Raw genomic sequence first — 19,340 nt, 5'->3', positions numbered from 1 at the left:
ACTGTTTTATGAATACTGAGGATTCGGACATACTACTCCATCGGCATACACTTTTCAGCATACTATACTGTGTAGTAGGGAAGCATGGATATCCGGACGCAGCGAATGACTTATCTAACACTAATTTCTTGCACTCTCAAGTTAATTTTATGTTCCTCTCATGATCAGAACCAGTTTGGGTATCATGATGGAACTTTGTGTCCTGAGGAGGTGACAGGGGCCCGACCTCGGGAGGTAGCTGCTGCAGGAAGTGGCCCGTCTGTCTCTGGGGGTGTTCAGAGAGCAGGTCTGGACTCAGGAGAAGAGGAGCAGCAGTGCAATGGAAGCTTAAAGAAACATAGAACAACTCACTCAGTGGAGGACAGCAGTGGCCAGCGCTATAGTGCAGACCCCACTGTTCTGCTGGGAGAAAGAGGACAGAGGGGGGACACAGATGAGGACGATTATATTTCCCCAATGAAGGACAAGAGCTCCACAAGTATGTTTACAAATCATTTTTGAAAGGTGTACTATGGTTTTACACCAAAATAAATTATATAAATTGATTGACATTCACAAGATTCCAGTGATATCAATGGCCTAGAAGCAACAATTTTATTTTACATAAGGGTAGTCCTCCCCCTCATTGTGGTCACCATGTTGAGATCATATGACCAGCTAAATACGACTCTGTTTTGGTAACTTCCACATTTTCAGACACTTTATATATTTACTTCATCAAATATGCATGCACGTTGGACATTTCTACAATAGTAATGGTAATGTAAAAGTTTTGCTTTTGCGTGATGGTACCATGAAATGGTAAGTTTTGTGGCTTGAAGTCCATGGCTGTTAGTGTTTATGCAAGTGTACTCCTAAAAGTTTACAAAAGTATATTTTAGCAGATACACTTTTAAATTTAAAGCTCAAAGTATAGTTTGGTTTTTACTTTGTCTGCTTACAGCCAAATGATCACCTTTAAAAGTATACTTCATTTGAGTGTGCACACATACACAGGTGGTTGGTGCATGCTACCAGCTTTGTCTCTTGTTGTTTACAGATGATTACATCTTCTAGCACTACTTTGTGACAGTAACGGCTCAATTGTGCCTCCTTGTGGACCCACTAATTAGTGCAAATAATTCCTGGTACATGCACATACTGCGTGCTCAGAGTACGCCTGGTTAGAAAAATTGGGCCGCACAAATTCAGTGCTTAAGCACTTTGCTGAAGACAAAATTTTTGTCACACATCCTGTACGCAGACACCTTGGTTCATGTTTGACCCAAGAAAATGGCCTAATAAACTTTAAAAATCTCATTTGTCTGTCATCTTTGTAGATCATTTGAATCCTGTTGAGGAGAATCCTTTTGTAACAAGACGAAAAAATAAAGACATCCATGCACTTGACAACCCGGGTTACCACAGCACCCCAGACGGAAAGCCTAAGTGTGAAGATGAGTACATTAACAAGCCCCTTTACCTCAACACATTCAACAACACCAGTGACATGAGGAAAAATGCAGTTTCCATCCCAGTGCAGGTGACAACACCAACCCACACGGCAAGCTGCCACATTTCCGAAGTCACTCAGATGGGTAAACCCCATCACCACATCCACGGACCACATGTTCACTTTGCGATACCGCCGGTTCAAGCAGTGCACCCTGGACCGATGAGCCAAAATGATCAACATATTCATTCAGTTCAGTCAGTCCTTGATCACACCAGCAAATCTGGCCAGTCGCTACCACTACCAGCAGGTCAAATATGCCTAGTCAGACATCAAGTCCCAACAAAGTCAAATCGTTCGCCCCAACAGTTTAATTTGGTAAAGTCTGCAGTGGCAGGGAAAAGTGGCCTGTCAGGTCACCCTGTACAACCAGGAAGCGTGATTCAATCAGGACAGATTGGATCTGTACTAGTGGACAAGGTGTATGAGAATACCTTCGACAATCCTGAGTATTGGCAGCACAGCCTTCCACCCAAGGTTACCCCTCAGAACTCCCAATACTCCTCAATAGTCTGCAATAATAAGTTCCCCTACAAGCAGAATGGCCAAATTCAGCCTGCTTTGGCTGAAAACCCTGAGTACCTGACAGAGTATGGTGTGAAGCCAGGAACAGTCCTGCCTCCTCCTCCATACCGGCAGAGGAACACTGTGGTCTAACATCCAGGTCTCCATACTCTGTAGAGCCTGGTTCTTCTACCAGCACCTTACCTTAAATGTCTTTCCTTGATCATATGTTGGTGAAACATGACATGTAGTCATTATGTTACGTTATGCTCATGAAACAGGGCATAAAAATGTGGGGAAAAGTAGATCCAACCAAGTCTATTGAAAACAACATTTCTGGAACCCATAATTTTTCTCTACATTTATTCTAAACTATTGCTCTTACTTGGTGGCACCCATTCAAATAAACAAATAAAAGGATTGTTCAGGGTTCAATACAAGTTAAGCTCAATCGACAGCATTTGTGGCAAAATGTTGATAACGACAGAAAATATTTTCAACTCATCCTTCATGGTTACAGTAAGGCACTTACAATGGAAGTGAATGCAGCCAGTTCCTAAAGATTAAAATACACACTGTTTCAAAAGTGTAGCCACAAGGCGTAAGCATTATACATGTTAACATGATTTTAGTGTGATAAAATGGCTTACAGAGTTTATCGGTGTTATGTTGTCATGGCAACAAAGTTGTTATAATGGATATGACTTTACACAGATAAGGTTAGTAAGTCATTTTATCACACTAAGTCTTGAGGCTATAGCATTGAAACAATGTGCATTTTAATGTTAATGGACTGGCCCCATTTACTTCCAATGTAAGCGCCTTACCGTAATCGCAATTATTGCTTTTTTAATAAACGAGTTTAAATTATATTTTGTGGTAATCAATATTATGCCACAAATGCTGTTGATTGAGCTTAACTTGTATTAATCCCAGAACATTCCTTTAAGTTGGATAACAACATCATTGTTAAATTGAGGAAAACATAAATTCAACCTCTAGTTCTAAATCTAGGTTGTTTCAATGTAGGCCTTTCCACAAGGTGCACAGTAGGTAACTTAATTTTAACGAGTCTGAAAAACATGAATGTTCCAAATGAAATTCAGTATTTAATTTTGAATTAAAAGAGAATTTCTACATATTTTCTGAAAATATAAAAATAAATTATCTGCTCAATAATGTGGATTATAGGAGCGAATATGTACTTGAATTTTATATTTTCTTGACTGGAACAATTGCACTTTTTCAGCACATAAGTCAGTCCATTTAAAACATGCTGGTTAAACTGCTGCCTACTGGGACAACTTCTGTTAGACAAGAAAGGATTGTAAAATTATGGACAGTAGAATTGCTCGACACAATGAGTTGAATAAGAGGCTGAAAAAGGCACTGAGGTCATTGTTCATAATGAATATGAAAACCTACAATAATTGTCAATGAAAGTCAGGGGGTTATCCCCCTTGGTAAACAGTGAACTCAGGGGAACTCACCTACTGAGAGATACAGAGAATATATTATCTGAAAGAATGGCACTGAATTGTTTTCAGGGCGTTTACAGTAATTTACCTTATCAGTACCTGGATTTTGAAAGGTCTGGCAATGAGTGTCTGGCAACTTTAATAATATTTTGTCAGAACTGTTAGTTTTCTGTTCGTATTGGTTAACAGAGCTTGGTTTTGGTCACCTGAGTTGGTCAATATACTATCAAAAAAGCAAATGTTTAAGTCAACATGAAATCAAAATTGACCCCATTTACTTTCTTAATATACGTTCCTGGTCTTACTGTGCACATTATATCTTTATTATTTCTTTCATTAAAATGTAATAACTTGCTTCACCTCTGAAATGGTTTTCCTTTTCGGCTATCATCTTGGCCGTGTAGGCAAGGAAAATAATGGTAACCAATAAACAAACAGCTATGTTGGCATTGTTTTAGGTTATTGTTGTAGGTAATGCAGCCTTTCTAAAATCTTGTCAATAGTTAATCCAGTAATTTAATGCTTGTTTACATACCTTTATTTCTGCACTGTTCACAGTCTAGCCTAATCAATTACAGATGGTCCTATACTACATTTTTCTGTTGTTTATTATTCTGTTTCACATTTAGAAATAGACCACATTACAAAAGTAAAATGGGTTGAGGATGATGTTTCATGTTGAGTTTTCAATCAAATACTGTACGTTTTGTAGATGATATTTTGTTTTGATATTCTTTCATTTGGCTGCATTCTGATTCAAACAGAAATTACCAAATCATAAAAATGCATTTCTTTTTATTCTGCAGATTAACATGTTGACTATGAATTTAATTTTTTATTTGTGAAATGCAATGTACTGAGCCTTTGTTGAATCTCTTATTCATACATAGAGATTTTAATTTGGGCACAATTAATTTTTATTTTTTATTTTACTATTTATACAAAATGGCTTCTAGAAGTTATTTTTGGGCATTTCGTTTGTATTCCATAACACAAATAAATCATCTAGTTGAGAAGGTTTACATACTGTGTATAGCATGCAGTAGATTGGACATGTGAAAATGTATTACTCGTATTACTTTTCACAGCAAAACTGAAGTGGCATTCTGTAAGACTGCAACTGCTAAAAGACTAAATTCAGAAAACATTCAATCTACTACGATCCACACAAACAATCACTGTCAATGTTCTGAAATCATGCTGTTTTATAATTTAGTGTACATAACCATTGTCAGTCTTAGACCTCATACTTAAACCAAGTGTAGCACAAATATAAAAAGTACCATGTAGTTTGTACCATGTAGTTTGAAATCTGCTATCAAATGTAGATTTGTGTCTCTGTGTAGCATTTAATAATATGTTGTCTGAAGACTAGTTTAGGTCAAAATAATCCCATTTAGGTGAAGTTTTTCCACTGTGGCATAGGTGCACATAAACAAGACATTTCATGTTACAGAAAGTCCAATAAGGGATACTATTGCTACAACATACATTGCAACAGTCTTTTACTGCCAAATATTATAGAGCCTGATCTTGAGGCACCATTATCATTATTGTGAAATTTTGATTTATAAATAACAATTTTGGTAAAAGTTTTAATAAATATTAAATTTTAAGTTGTTGTTATACACTGTATTACTGGCCAGAATGATCTCATTCGAATTCGTAAGTATTCGTAAATATATGTTTGCAAAGTGTGAATGTAGACGTTGTACATTTGGATTGATACTAAAGCGTACTATATTAATGTATCGACAACATTTTATGTTCAATATTCTGACATAATACTGTAGCGGGACTCTCAAATTTTGAATTCAGAGTTTGAATTTTAAACCTTAAAAGGTTTGAAAACATTTGTACTTGTACGTTGTTCATACATAAACGTGGTTTACGTTTTAGATGTTGTCATAACATTGATATTGTATGTTTTAGTGTCTACCACACATACAAAACATGCTACAACTACACTTACAGTACAAGTAGCTATGATACTAATGAAAAATAGCTCTGAATCATCGTTACAAAATGTAATTTTACTGTAAAACATATGTTACCTTGTTCATAATTTGTTTTATTTAATTTTCATTATTAATTAAAAATGTAAAATGATGCATATGGAACCACTGCAGGGAAGCATCTGTTTACACAAATGTACACAGATTAAACATTTTACGGACTGCTGAGGATAAGTGCAAGATTTGCATTCTAATGTTATAAACAAGTATTAGGTAATTTACAGTAATTTCTGTAAACCATCTACCTAACCATGTATTTACATTTCAAGTATGACAAACCATCTAGTGAGAAATACAGAATTTTTTGTACACACTATCGTAAAATAAGATCAATTAAAAAAATTAAAATAAAAAGCATAGCAAAATGTACCACATTTGACATAGTGTCAGTAACTTTGTACTTGTGACATTTGATTTGATCTCAAGTGATGTTTTTCTTGGGTGTATTTCTTTGTGTCAAGCACTGTTCTGTGGATTTCTCCTCTTGCTGCCTCTATGGTAAGCTGTGGCCCTTTCCCTCTCTCCATAAGTGCCCATTTTCTCTCTTCTTTACCTTTATCCTGTTTATTAGTTGTAAACATTACTGTTTTACAGTGAGACACAACATAAAAGATGAATTACCTACTTCTGTAAACCTAATTTTAAAGTAAAGTACTGATATATCTAGAGTGAATCATCTTATTTATTAAAGACCTTTTTTGACGTCTACCTTTGTTTGACTGCATTTAAGAAAATATCTTATATATATATATATATGGTGAACTATGGGAGAATTGCTCCATTTGAAGCACTTGCAGGTATATTTGTTTCTAATTTGAGAAGTTTTGAAGAATCTGAGAAGTTATCGATTGTGTGCTAAACTGACCAGAAATATGTATAGAATTTACAGTGGCCCCCCAAAATTATTTGCACACTTAAGCCATGATTATAAATGTATGAAAGACATTGCATTACATAGCAAAATATCAAACCAAGTGTCATCTGCAAAATGATGCTAGACCTTTTCTAAGAGGTAACTTCACTTTTCTGAGTTTAATCACATTAACGACATGTCCCACTAATGTTACACAAACAGGAAAGTGTCCAAGTATAATTTAAAATGTAAATAAAAATATATAATTATATTTAAAGTATATATTTAAATTATTTAAATATATTTAATTTAGGACTGTCAATTTATTTTAAAATAGCAGATTCCATAACAAAATTCAAATGATTATAAATATAATAAATATATAATAATTCAGATATTAAGATATAAATATATTGCTTAGACAATACAAAAAGTGGCTTTAGAAGTCAATATATTTTTTGTTTTATTACCATATCATTGAACATAATCCTACAGTCGATGGCAATCCGTTTTGCTATTTGGTTCATCAATCTGTCTTGTTTTCACAGGATGCATTCTTGTATTCCCTCTGTACCATTTTTAATTGTCGGCCTATGTACATACTAGTCAGACAGATACTTTTGGAGCATCTCACTGGTTTTCAGCATCACAAACGCTGTGTTTTTAGGATGCTGCATCAAGTTTAAAGTAGTTGAAACTTTGAAAATCGCGTCTCGAGATCCCTGCATTCTGTTGTGCTGTTGTGAAGTTTGTTGAGGTGTGCTGACTGGCCCCTGCTGAAGCAACTCATAAACACAAAGTTACACGTACTTCAAACTTGAATTGTTCACATAGAAGGAAAATACTTTTATTACGGAATTTACGTACGGATCAGGAGGCATGAATAATTACTTTAAATTATTATTTTAACGTTATTTTTATATAATTAAAATACACTAAATTAACTTATTAAATCGACAGTCCTAATTTAATTTAAAACCTAACAAACCATTTGTGAAATGCTTTGCTTGTTTTGCTTAGAAAAGTGTGTTTGTTCTGTCTTTCTTTAAAATAAATGCACTTGATTTGATACTGTATGTATGCAGTACAATGATAATTCAATGCATTAGTTGACTAATGTAATGACAGTCACACATGTGTAAGTTGGCATTGTATTTAAGAGCTTTGTAAGTTTTTTACTTGCTTAACAATTAAAACAGACAAACTGCATTAAGTTCAGTGGTTTAAATCTTTCCCCTTTCTGTTTCATTTTAATTGGTAGTAACCACCTTTTACAAAAACATAATACAAACTGAACAGAGATACTTGCCCTCATATTTGATACATGATCCTGTTACAAAGTATATTTTCAATTTAATATGAATAAAGATCCAATTAAATTAATTGAGTGTGTGCAAGTGTATTATGCATAAGTTTAAAACAGAATGTCTACCATAAATTATTATGGTATTCATTTGTGCTATCAAAACATAAAATCATAAAAAAAGAATAAAAACAGCACAATCAGTGTGATGTATCCTCAGTTGAGTGCTGACTGGCTTTATATCAATATAGCATCAAATGACATCGGAATGTATGTCAGATATAAAGCATTAGCCAGTTTTGGAACATTAAAAAAATGGGTTGTTGCTGATACATTTAATGAATGCTTGCCTTGATATTACACATCATGAATACTACAACAACAAAGTTTTTCATAATTTCCTGTTTAGTGGAGATGGATATGTGCATGAGTATCTGCAAAGTCATTTTCTATTCGAAAAAAAGCTTTTGCTGAACTCAGGGACTTTCACTCGTGTCATTAATAAAACACAGCTTTAGCAAGCAACACTAGTAAAGAGAAATATTAACAAAACTTTAACAAGCCTCATGTTAGGCTTTGAAAACTGAGCAACATATAGGTTTTTAGGAGGTTCCGGTCATTTTGAACCGAAGAGGATTTTGTTTTGCCTGAAAATGCTAGTTAATATTATCATATTGACTAAAACTTACTGACTTTGTTCACACAGTGTATCATATATTTTTGTCAACTTGTTTTTGTTTTTTGTTTTTTTCAGTTAGCACAGGTTTTACATCAACTACATTGATCGTAAGCCTCATAGACCTGATCTTATGCAACTCCGTTTTTGAGTGAAAAAATATTATTTGTGGATCATTTTGGCAATATTAAATCAAATATGAAAACATTCTGTACAATTTATCACACTAGTGTGTTTTAATGTTTAACCAGGAATTTTGTTTTGAAATGAATTTATTTTGTACAAAATGGCACAAAGTCATACTTGTGGTGTTCCTTGTCAAAAATGACCGACTATTGTAAATGAATGGTGGAGATCAAAAATTTTAATTTTGGATGGATAAATGGATGTTGGATGCAGTTCAGGGTAGGATAAAGTTCATCTCTGTGAAAAAGAAAGCATGTAATATTCAAAAGAGTTTGTGCGTGTACGTGAGCATGTGTGTGTGTTAGTGTGCATGTGTGTGTGTGCACGTGCACAGGTCCGAGGCCTTTATGTTTTCAAGCACACATGCACATATGTGAACATGAACATGATGAACAAGCTCCTGAACACTCAAATTTTCTCTTATTTTTTATCTCCCCCATTCATTTTCAATGGCCAGTCATTTTTGACCGGGAACACCACAAGTGTGACTTTGTGCCATTTTGTACAAAATAAATTCATTTCAAAACAAAATTCCTAGTAAAACATTTTACAGAATGTTTTCATATTTTATTTAATATTGGCAAAATGATCCACAAATAATGCTTTTTTCACTCAAAAATGGAGGTGCATAAGCTCAGGTCAGTGAGGCCTATGATCAATAAGCTCCAAAAAGAAATACAAAACCTATGCTAATTGAAAGAAAACAAGCTGACAAAAAGATCTAATCCAATATTTGGTGATAATATAGCATAACGAGAGATTTATAAGCAATCTTTAATAGTCCGGTCGTTTTTGACCGGAACACCAGATTAGGTAAAAAATGTCAACACAACACAAGGGTTAAGTACAAAAACATGGTTTTGCAGAATGAAGTGTCATTTCACTAAGACAGATCTGCGGTTGATCCACAGGGCAAGTAATTATACAAAATCAGTCTGTATCTACCACTCTGATGACAGCATTGTCAGACAACAATTGCTATTTAATTGGGGTTGCCACACTGACAGTTGTGTTACTTCTTTATCTGTCAGGAGACAATTGCTTTGGATGTGCTTGTCAAGTCTTAATTACCCCTTGACATTTTTACATTCCAGCCCATCCCTTTTACCATGCTTGTGTTTGTAATTCCCACACATATTTGTTTTATTCGCAGTGTTACTTTTTAGCATTTTGAGATTACAAAACTGAAGCAAAGCAATGAGTTACAATTTATTACATAGTTTACATAGAATATTTAATTCAGATTGGTCACTTGCAAATTTCTGTGGTCAAATAATTTTGTGTAATGAGTCATTTGGTGTTTGCAATTAATTTTTGTTCTACAACATAAATACTACATTTATGCATTTACATATTTGGCAGATGCTTTTATCCAAAGCACTTATTACAGGGACAATCCCCCTGGAGCAACCTGGAGTTAAGTGCCTTGCTCAAGGACACAATGGTGATGGCTGTGGGGGTTGAACCAACAACCTTCTGATTACCAAATATGTGCTTTAGCCCACTATGCCACCACCACTCCTACTATGCAGTCAAACCTGAAATTATTTTAAAACAGACTGATCTCACAGTGAAATCGGAAACAGTAGGTTGAATTTTCTTTACCTAAAATCGGTCTGTACTGAAATTCGAAACACTGCCCCCAGTGGCCAAAGTGGTAACTAACATTAGGTGTAAGGGCATGTGAGCTTCATTTCCCAGGTGAAATGTCCACAGAGGGGCGCCAAAAGCCATTTTTAAGCTAGTTGTTTTCAGCTACAGGCTGTAATGCAGTGAAGAGGATTGCATGATTTCTTAACTGTACTTCCCAACCCAAACCTAAACCTAACCATCAATGAAGTAAAAATGTAATGTTAGAGGGAAAAATGTAACCTCCAAATTACACTCATTCCTGATTATGCAAACATGATTTCTTCCTGGATTCAATGCTGTCTCCGAACCTGGTTTCCCCACACTGCTGAAGCAACACACACTGATATTCTAAAAACTTGTAGGAAATTCCAAAGGAATGGTCCAAAAATGCCAAAACAAATGCAAAAAAAAAAAAAACTCACTCGACGTTGTGTCGATGTAGTGATACTAGGGGTCACCCTTGGGAGCCCCAAACACCCCAGATCTTTGAGAAAAGGCCAATGAGAATTGGCGAGTGGAATTTGCATGCCACTCCCCCGGACATACGGGTATAAAAGGAGCTGGCTCGCAACCACTCATTCATATTTTTTCTTTGGAGCTGAGCGGTTGTATGTCAGCAAGCTGTTTTCCATTACCAGTCCATTCACCTCCCAAGAAGCCTTTGCTGTTGGATATACGGCGCATTCCAGTGGCTTTTCTCTCCTTCTGCACAGATCTGTGCAGATTACGCACCTGGGCGCTTCACCAGCGCTAAGAGAGTTTATATTCCTGCAAAGAGTATATTTTCTCTATTAAAGCAAACACATTGACGTGAACGTCTTTTTAAAGATGTGTCTTTTTCAAGATGCCTTTCCATCTTTGTGTGATTCCTGGATGCTGTCGCTATCTCTCCGCTTCCGACAGCCACGGGCGCTGTCTCATGTGTCTGGGTCATAATCACACTGAGGCAGCATTCCTGGATGGTTCATGTTCTCATTGCGAGAATATGACCATGGCAACGTTGCGGTCGTGGCTTTCCTTCTTCCGGGTGAAAGCCACTCTAGCCGCCCCCGCACCGTGCCTTCTACCTCCGGGTACGAGGCTGGCCCGGCTGGCGCTGGAGGCGATTTGGGGGCTTCAATGGACGCGGCTCCGCCAGGTAAATCCCCGCGGACCTCCCATTCCCCAGCATGCTTGTTTGCCCCCGGCGAGTTCCGAGAGGAGACCAGCTCGCCCCAGGGCCAGCTTAGTGTCCCTTTCGGAGCTCCTGAGTGTGGAAGCTGACGCCCCCCGCCTCACGGGCTGGCATGAGGACCTGGAAGGCTCCTAAGCACCCCTGAAATGGACGATCCAGGGAGCGAGATGTCTGCTGCAAACCTGGAGCTGGTATCCAGACCACTCCATTCCCCGGTGGAGGGCCGAGAGGTAAATCCTTGGTTTCCTTTTCTTTTATGTTTACCCCGAATGGGCTGCGGTACCCACATTCTCAATAAAAGAGCAGTTTCCTCACTCCCTGAATCACATAGCCAGTGTTTACGACCGCCGCTATCACGGCAACCGGGCACTGAGCACCTGCGATTTAGACACCGAGAATGCGGGCCCCCCGCCTTCACGTGTCCGGTCGCACCACACTCACACCCACGGCCAGGTGGTTGAGATGTACTACAAAGATGGTCAAAAAGTCCCTCCTCCCCCTATTTGTTCTGTCTTTCTTTAAAATAAATGCACTTGATTTGATATGTATGCAATACAATGATATTCCAATCTAATGCATTAGTTGCCTAAAATTCTGACCCAATGTGACAGATTGCCAGCAACATTGCGCCAGCATGAGGTGAATGTTCAGACTTATCTCACTATGAAATTGTGACTTTTCTTTAGCTAAAATCAATCTGGGCTTACTGAAATGTGAAACACTGCCCCCAGTGGCCAAAGGGGTAAGTGTTTTTGGGCGTATTGGCATGTGTGAGCTCCATTTTCCTGGTGAAATGTCCACTGAGGGGCACCAAAAGTGAGTTGTGAAGCGAGTTGTTTTAGCTGTACAGGCTGTAATAAAGTGAAGAGGAGAATGCATATTTTATAAACTGAACTCCCCAACCCAAACCCCAAACCTAAATCTAACCATCAGAGAAGTATAAATTTAATTTTAGATGGAAAAATGCAACCTCCGGATCATGCTTATCACTAATTAGCTACAGTATGTGAATGTGATTACTTCCTGGTTTCAACACGGCATCTGAACCTGGGTTTTCCACGCTGTTGATGCAACGAGCTTCTGGTCGCACCACAGGGGAAGGTAAATAAATCAAGTCATTTTTATTTGTAAAGCGCCTTTCACAACACACATCGTTTCAAAGCAGCTTTACAGAAAATCATGCATTAACAGAAAGTGAAACTGTAATATCTATATAATCTGAGAGTCATCATTGTGTAGATTGATTAAATACGATTATGAAGTGTGTATAAAAATAAGTAATTAAATAATAATTGTATTTAGAAACCCAGTGAGCAAGCCGAAGGCGACTGTGGCAAGGACCACAAAACTCCATAAGATGTTGGTTAATGGAGAAAAATAACCTTGGGAGAAATCAGGCTCACTGTGGGGGCCAGTTCCCCTCTGGCTAACAGCATGAATATAATGTCTATATTACTTTATTAAATTAATAATTAAAATTATTAAACATAGTAAGTGTTAAGGGCCAGTGTTTCAACAAATATTTTGTAAGAACTGTAAGATTAATGACTAATGTCTTTGAAGTTCATCCTGGATTAAGTGCAGAAGTTCATATAGATGCATTGTCCTTTGTTAGTTGGCTGATGAAGGCTTTTGTTGGCATTTTATTGATAGTCTATGTATTCCATTTGAAGAGTGTAGTCCATCATTAGACCAAGGTGATGCAGGCCGAGATCAGTGAAGTGCTTCATAGTTCAACTGGCCAGTAATTTCGGTGAGGTCTATCCTAAATCCAAGGTTCAGGCAATAGCATATGAAATATCCCATCTTATGGTTGGAGTTGGCATCAGTTCATCCTCTGAGGTCCATCGTAATAGACTGAAGTGATGTCTGGCTGGCACCGTCTGCATTTTGTCGTTATCACTCAGAGACACGTAGCAGTGAAGTCTGATACCAAGCAGGAATGGAGCTGGATCTGGCCAGTTTTGGTGACCTTGGTGTAGGAGTCCCGAGGTTGAGACATGGAAACAAATAGAATAATATTAGCGTAGATGCCATTACATTTTTATAGATCATGATCAATGTTTCAGGTTCTGGCAGACAAAACTAAAGCAGCCTAATTGTGTGGTGAAGAATAAATTAGGTGTATGCCTGGCTAAATAGATGAGTCTTTAGTCTAGACTTAAACTCACTGAGTGTGTCTGTATCTGAACAGTGTTAGGGAGACTATTCCAGAGTTTAGCCAAATGGGTAAAGGATCTACCTCCTTTTGTGGAATTTGATATTCTAGCACCTATTAACAGGCCAGAGTTTTGCGATCTTGATGGAATATAGCATGGTAGAAGGTACTGTGTGAAAGTACTGTGGAGCTAGACCATTCAAAGCTTTGAATGTAGTTAACAGAATTTTAAAATTAATACGAAATTTAACAGTTAGTCAATGTAACCATGATAAAATGAGGATAATATGATCATATTTCTTGGTTATAGTCAGCACTCTAGCTGCTGCATTTTGAGCCAATTGAAGTTTATTTATTGAACTTGCTGGACATCCTCCCAGTAATGCATTACAATAATCTAGTCTTGAGGTCATGAACGCATTCATTAGTTTTTTGGCATCAGCAACAGAGAGCATGTGTCATAACTTAGCAATATTTCTTAGGTGGAAGAATGCTGTTCTACAAACATTGGAAATGTGATTTTCAAATGACATATTGATATCAAATATAACACCCAAGTTCTTCGCTGTTGAAGACGATGTAACAGTACATCCATTAAGGTCAAATTATATTTGAGCGGCTTATTTTTAGAGATTTTTGGTCCAATAACTAGTACTTCTGTTTTATCGGAATTGAGAAGAAGGAAAGTTCTGGCCATCCAATCTTTGATTTCATTGATACACTCTGCTAATTTGGAGAATTGTGACATTTTGTCGGGTTTCGAAGAAATATAAAATTGGGTATCGTCGGCATAACAGAGGAAACTTATTCCATGATTCCTGATAATATCTTCCAGGGGAAGCATATACAGTTGTGCACAAAAGTTTGCATACCCTTGGAGAATTGGTAATATATGTACCTTTTTTAAAGAAAACATGAGTGACCAGGCAAAACACATTTATTTTATTTCTTATGGGATTCATATTCAACTGTAGGTTATAACAGAATGGCACAATCATAAAAAAAAAAACATAGCAACAAAGAAAAAAATGAAGTCTGCATACCCTTAGTTTTTAATACTGTGTATTGCCCCCTTTAGCATCAATGACAGTGTGCAGTCTTTTGTAATAGTTGTCTATGCCCACATGCTTTAAAACATCCACCATTGTGCCTGTTCCAAAACAATCAAAAATAACTTGTTTAAATGACTGGCGTCCTGTTGCTCTGACCCCCATCATCAGCAAATGCTTTGAGAGACTAATCAGAGATTACATCTGCTCTGTCTTGACACTTAATCTTGACCCGCTGCAGTTTGCTTACCGCAACAACCGCTCCACTGATGATGCCATTGCATCTACAATACACATTGCTCTCTCCCACCTGGAAAAAAGAACACTTATGTGAGAATGTTGTTTGTAGACTACAGCTCAGCATTCAACACCATAGTGCCCTCCAAGCTAGATGAGAAACTCCGGGCTCTGGGCTTAAACAGCTCGCTGTGCAGCTGGATCCTGGACTTCCTGTCAAGCAGACGCCAGGTGGTTAGAATAGGCAGCAACATCTCCTCATCACTAACCCTCAACACTGGAGCCCCGCAGGGCTGTGTTCTCAGCCCACTACTGTATTCCCTGTACACACATGACTGTGTGGCAACACATTGCTCCAATGCCATCATTAAGTTTGCTGATGACACGACGGTGGTAGATCTGATCACTGACAATGATGAAACAGCCTACAGAGAGGAGGTGCACACTCTGACACACTGGTGTCAGGAGCACAACCTCTCCCTCAACGTCAGTAAGACAAAGGAGCTTGTGGTGGACTTCAGAAGAAAAGACAGAGAACACAGTCCCATCACCATCAATGGAGCACCAGTGGAGAGAGTCAGCAGCTTCAAGTTCCTGGGTGTCCACATCACTGAGGAACTCACATGGTCCGTCCACACTGAAGTCGTTGTGAAGAAGGCTCATCAGCGCCTCTTCTTCCTGAGACGGCTGAGGAAGTTTGGAATGAACCGCCACATCCTCACACGGTTCTACACCTGCACTGTGGAGAGCATCCTGACTGGCTGTATCTCCACCTGATACGGCAATAGCACCGCCCACAACCGCAAAGCACTGCAAAGGGTGGTGCGAACTGCCAAACACATCATCGGAGGTGAGCTTCCCTCCCTCCAGGAAATATATACAAGGCGGTGTGTGAAAAAAGCTCGGAGGATCATCAGAGACTCCAGCCACCCGAGCCATGGGCTGTTCTCACTGCTACCATCAGGTAGGCGGTATCGCAGCATCAGGACCCGCACCAGACGACTCCATGATAGCTTCTTCCCCCACGCAATCAGACTTTTGAACTTTTGATCTCCCACGATCAAAATACATCAGCCCTGCACTTTATTACTCTTTTATCTCACACCGGACTGTCATAAATTATATTACTATTATTATATTATGTCTCTCTTAACAACTGACTATCAACCGACAGCCTGAATGTCAATACAGTACAATACTGTACATTCTATATATATATATATATATATATATATATATATATATATATATATATACTTTTTATATATATTTTAATTTTTAATTTGTATTGAATAATGTGTATCTATATAGTAAAAAAACAAAAACAAAAACAAAAACAAAAACAGCATATTGTATACTGTACAGTGTATGTTATTATTTGTATATTGTTGAGTGTAATTATGTGTATAACAGATGTTTAAATTGTGTTGTGTTAATTTGATGTTATTGTAAATTGGTATATGTCTCATCACTGTCACGACTGCTATGTTGATCGGAACTGCACCCAAGAATTTCACACACCATTGCACTTGTGTATATGGCTGTGTGACAATAAAGTGATTTGATTTGATTTGATTTGATTTATGAGGCCCCAAATTATTGCAGGTAGCATAGTTGCCCATTCGTCTTGGCAAAATGCCTCCAGGTCATGCAAAGTCTCTGGACATCTTGCATGAACCGCACGTTTGAGATCACCCCAGAGTGGCTCGATGATATTAAGTTCAGGAGACTGTGATGGCCACTCCAGAACCTTCACCTTTTTCTGCTGTAACCACTGGAGGGTCAACTTGGCCTTGTGCTTAGGGTCATTGTCGTGCTGGAAAGTCCAAGAGTGCCCCATGCGCAGCTTTCGTGCAGAAGAATGCAAATTGTCTGCCAGTATTTTCTGATGACATGCTGCATTCATCTTGCCATCAATTTTCACAAGATTCCCCGTGCCTTTAGAGCTCACACCCCCCCCAAAACATCAGTGAGCCACCACCATGCTTCACAGTGGGGATGGTATTCTTTTCACTATAGGCCTTGTTGACCCCTCTCCAAACATAGCGCTTATGGTTGTGACCATAAAGCTCTATTTTGGTCTCATCACTCCAAATTACAGTGTGCCAGAAGCTGTGAGGCGTGTCAAGGTGTTGTCAGGCATATTGTAACCGGGCTTTTTTGTGGCATTGCCGCAGTAAAGGTTTCTTTCTGGCAACTCAACCATGCAGCTCATTTTTGTTCAAGTATCATCATATTGTGCTTCTTGAAACAACCACACCATCTTTTTCCAGAGCAGCCTGTATTTCTCCTGAGGTTACCTGTGGGTTTTTCTTTGTATCCCAAACAATTCTTCTGGCAGTTGTGGCTGAAATCTTTCTTGGTCTACCTGACCTTGGCTTTGTATCAAGAGATCCCCCAAATTTTCCACTTCTTAATAATTGATTGAACCGTATTGACTGGCATTTTCAAGGCTTTGGATATCTTTTTATACCCTTTTCCATCTTTATAAAGTTCCATTACCTTGTTACGCAGGTCTTTTGACAGTTCTTTTCTGCTCCCCATGGCTCAGTATCTAGCCTGCTCAGTGCATCCACGTGAGAGCTAACAAACTTATTGACTATTTATACACAGACACTAATTGCAATTTAAAAAGCCACAGGTGTGGTAAATTAACCTTTAATTGCCATTTAAACCTGTGTGTGTCACCTTGTGCGTTTGTAACAAGGCCAAACATTCAAGGGTATGTAAACTTTTGATCAGGGTCATTTGGGTGATTTCTGTTATCATTATGATATAAAAAGGAGCCAAACAACTATGTGATAATAAATGGCTTCATATGATCACTATCCTTAAATAATGATCAGTCATATTTTCAAAATCAATGCCAAAATTTCACAATTTCTGCCAGGGTATTCAAACTTTTGTGCACAACTGTATAAGGAGAAAAGCAGTGGCCCTAATTTTTTTTTATTTGACAATTCCTCATTTACACAGACAAAGTGGTAGTGGTCTGCTAAATACGACCTGAACTATGCTAATGCAAGTCCACAAATGGCAACATAAATCTCTAGCCTATTCAAGAGAATATCGTGATCTATCGTGTCAAAGGCAGTACTAAGGTCTAAAAGCATTAGAAGAGAAATGCAAGTCATTAGTAACTCTGATAAGTGAAGTCTCTGTACTGTGGTGTGGCCTAAATCCTGACTGAAATTGTTCATATATATACTATTTCTCTGTAGACATGAACATAATTGGGAGTACACAACTTTTTCTAGTATTTTCGACATAAACGGGAGATTTGAAATCGGTCTATAATTAGCCAATTCTCAAGTTGTGGCTTCTTAATAAACAGTTTGTTTACTGAATAAACACCTAGGATTGTTGTGGTTATTTTCTATGAGTTTGCTAAAATATGCTGATCTGGCAGCTTTTAGTGCCTGTCTGTAGCTATAGACACTATCCTTCCATGCTCCACAAAATACCTCTAATTTTGTATTCTTCCACTTGCGCTCCATTTTCCGAGCTGCTCTCTTGAGAGCATGAGTGTGATCATTGTACCATCTTTAATTTTCTTTAATCGAAGGGGGCGACACTATCAAGAGTGCTAGAGATGACTGTATTTATATTTTAAATACAATTTCTTATAGACATTGGGGCTTACTGAGTGTATGAGATAGATCTGGAAGATTATTAGTGAAGCTATCTTTAGTGGTCAAAATAATTGTTTTACCTGAATACAAGAGTTGAGGTAATCATCTGAGATGTCATTGCTCTGCGGTAGAATTTCTATAGTATCAACATCAACTCCATATGACAGAATTAAATTTAGCATATGATTATCATGATGAGTTTGTCCTGTCACATTTTGTCTGACTCCAAGCGAGTTGAGAATATCAATAAATGCTAATCCCAGTGTGTCATTTTAATTATCTATGTGAATGTTGAAGTCACCAACAATTAAAACTCTATCTACAGTAACTACTAGATCTGATAGAAAATGTGCAAATTCACCAAGGAAATCAGAATAGGTCCCGGGTGATCTATATACTGTAGCAAGGGCAAAAGACGACAGAGATTTTTTTTATTTATATCTGACGGTGTTACATTAAGCATTATTAGTTCAAAAGACTTAAACTTATATCCTGTCCTTTGAGTAACACCAAAAACGTCATTGTAAATTATAGCAACACCTCCTCCTCGACCCTTCAGGCGAGGCTCGTGTTTATAACAATAACCTGGGGGAGTAGATTAATTTAAATTAATATATTCATCCGGTTTAAGCCAGAATTCAGTCAAACAGAGCACATCCAAACTATGATCTGTAATAATTTCATTTACAATCAGTGCTTTGGTTGAAAGAGATCTAATGTTTAGTAGCCCTATCTTTATATGATGTTCATCTTCAATTCTTTTTTTTTTTTTTTTTTGTTTGACCTAAATAAAAACATTTCTAAATTATTTAGTGAGGGGTTTGTGTTTGTTAGTTCAGGGAACAGACACAGTCTCTATATGATATCTAGGTGATACAGTCTCTATATAAACAAACTAGAGCTGATGCAAACATGTCTAATAGGAGATGGCAGTTGTCATTAAGTCAGCAT

The 19,340-nt window shown here is 37.6% G+C and overlaps 1 protein-coding gene across 1 annotated transcript in view; it reads left to right on the top strand.

Annotated features, from left to right (window-relative positions):
- The window catches only part of LOC127445110 (receptor tyrosine-protein kinase erbB-4-like), a 333,014-nt gene extending 330,568 nt beyond the window's left edge, over positions 1-2,446 (top strand). Inside the window, exons 26-27 of the mRNA XM_051704909.1 lie at positions 169-478; positions 1,320-2,446. Coding sequence (XP_051560869.1) covers positions 169-478; positions 1,320-2,149 — 1,140 coding nt within the window. The 3' untranslated portion in view covers positions 2,150-2,446. The remainder of the gene's footprint in view (positions 1-168; positions 479-1,319) is intronic.
- Positions 2,447-19,340: the final 16,894 nt, after the last annotated feature.

This window comes from Myxocyprinus asiaticus, chromosome 8, assembly GCF_019703515.2.
Source record: "Myxocyprinus asiaticus isolate MX2 ecotype Aquarium Trade chromosome 8, UBuf_Myxa_2, whole genome shotgun sequence".
NCBI classification, from domain to species: Eukaryota; Metazoa; Chordata; class Actinopteri; order Cypriniformes; family Catostomidae; genus Myxocyprinus; species Myxocyprinus asiaticus.
This window is presented reverse-complemented; position numbering and strand designations above follow the sequence as displayed.